At 33.4% G+C, this 2,179-nt stretch overlaps 1 protein-coding gene across 1 annotated transcript; it reads left to right on the forward strand.

Moving 5' to 3' along the window:
• Nucleotides 1-451: 451 nt before the first annotated feature.
• LOC139842346 (F-box protein At5g07610-like) lies at nt 452-1,208 on the forward strand. Its single transcript, XM_071832496.1, has 2 exons — nt 452-1,043; nt 1,150-1,208. Exons 1-2 carry the CDS (start codon nt 452-454, stop codon nt 1,206-1,208), a joined length of 651 nt encoding a protein of 216 aa, XP_071688597.1.
• The last annotated feature ends 971 nt before the right edge of the window (nt 1,209-2,179 follow it).

The following is a 2,179-nucleotide window of genomic DNA, read 5'->3' on the forward strand; positions in this document are numbered from 1 at the left end:
CTCCAACTGCGGGGGAATATTAGCCCACATTATATTTAGTTATATCATGTTATCTTTTTTGTAAGCCCACATCTATAAGGGCCCATGTTCTAGTATCTTCTTAAGTCCATTAGGTTTGGTTACAAATTTACAATCTATTTATAGGGCATGATTTGCAATGAATAAATCACCATCACTATTCTGTCAATATTGCTGCGCGTTACATTAACTAACAATCACCTGGTCTTTTTTATGGCGATTTATACGTTCTGTTTGATGTTAACAACAACAAGAATCCCCCTTTTGGTAGTCCAGCTTTTTATCTAGAGCCACGTGGCATTATAATCCTGCAACCTTGTAACAGATTACTTCTTTGCTGTAGTAATACACTAATACTCGCGAATACTACGTGTTTAATCCAACCACTAAACAATTTGAAAATATTCCATCAGTAGAAGGAGGTTGTTCTTTCATGGGTCTTGCTGTTCATCCAGCCGATTGTCGATATTACAAACTCGTTTATGTGTATCAAAATCGCGATTGCTCTTCTAAAACAAAGAGATGGAAGGAATTAAACGAGACGTTATATACGCCTAATCACGTGCCTTATTTATCGTGTGGAGTGTATGTGAATGGGGGCATATATTGGTCTCCATTTAATAATCATATCGATTCATGGTATTATTTTAAGTTGGGTATAAAAAAGTTTCAAAAGTTGGAGTTACCATCTTCTATGAAAATGCAGGGTTCTGGGATGGTAATGTCCGTTTGTTACTTTGGGGAATCCGGTGGGCGTTTACATTTATCGGATTTGGTTCGTTTGAACGGGCAAATGAAATTAATCGTTTATGAAATGATGAGCTATAATTCAAGATGGGTGGTCATGTATCAAGTTGAGATTGATCAATTTATTGCTCAACTTCATAATGGCATGTGGTTGGAAGTTTTAGATATTGTTAGAGGTGAGGAAGAAAAAGATACATTTATGGTGGTGAAATATCTTAATGAGATTAAAAGATTTAATCTTTTTGACAAGAGTTTTAAGAAATTGTCTATTGTCCCAGGTGTTTATGATGGAAGAACTATGAAAAGTCATCGTTATATTGTAACATCACGTTTAATTTGATGTTTGTTTCGATTTTTTTTTTTTTTTTTTTTGTCGATTATTAGTATTGTATAAAATTGTTTCTGGTTTAGAGTTGTCTTCGAGCATAGGGTCCAAAATTTAGAAGGGTCCAAAATTTTGAATATGTAAATATTATTCTCAATATATTTAATCAAATCAAATATAAAATTGTCAATCAAAGTTAAAATACCTTGTTTTTAATAGTTAAATACAATGTAAGAATATAAATAAGTATATAAATAGATAAATTGAAATATTATTTTTTATGCGGAGTAAAAAAATTTAACATATATGTGAGTCCATTTTTATTTTCCTCTAGGACCTGTAAATTGTAGAGACCTGTAAATTGTTAAGAAGATCCTGTTTGGTTTAATTTGTCATGTTCACTTTAGTTGATCACATTTGACGTTCATGTTTAGAAAATAAGATAGACACGTGTTGTTCTATTGATTGATTTTTATCAATAGATCATCACTTTGTATAATCGATCAAGTTTTTTAGGGACCAAAAATTCTGGTGAACTTGGGTTCAGAAATTGATATCACCCAAACCATAACTGATTACATAAACGGTTCGGAACTTCAACAGAGTTTACAAACCGAATAGGTCAACAAGGTTGTTTTCGGTCCAACTACGAAACTTTGTGGTGTTGATAGGACTTTCTAGGTCGACAGATCAAATTACTTATTATAAAAACATAATCGGGTTGGCCAGTTGACCCATTTGGTTCGTTAGATTCTTAGATTGCAAAACATCATATTTTTGTGTTGGGTGTGGGGTCTAAATTGCCATTAAATATGGTCCGAAAATTTTATTTATATCCATGGTGAGTGTTCACGGACTGGTTTGATCCGATTTTGACTAAATCTCAAATTAAGCTGGCATTCGCGATTTTAACATATGTCAAATCAGGTCAAACTGAGTAAATTTTCTTGCTGGACGGTTTGGTACGATTTGAGGCGTTCCGGGTTGACCGGTTTAACGGCTTGACCGATTCTCAATTTGTAATCAAACTAAATAACCGGTTTGATCAATTCTCAAAGTGTTAGATCGGAGTTTAATAACTCAACCCGG

Source organism: Rutidosis leptorrhynchoides, chromosome 4, assembly GCF_046630445.1.
Source record: "Rutidosis leptorrhynchoides isolate AG116_Rl617_1_P2 chromosome 4, CSIRO_AGI_Rlap_v1, whole genome shotgun sequence".
Lineage (NCBI taxonomy): Eukaryota > Viridiplantae > Streptophyta > Magnoliopsida > Asterales > Asteraceae > Rutidosis > Rutidosis leptorrhynchoides.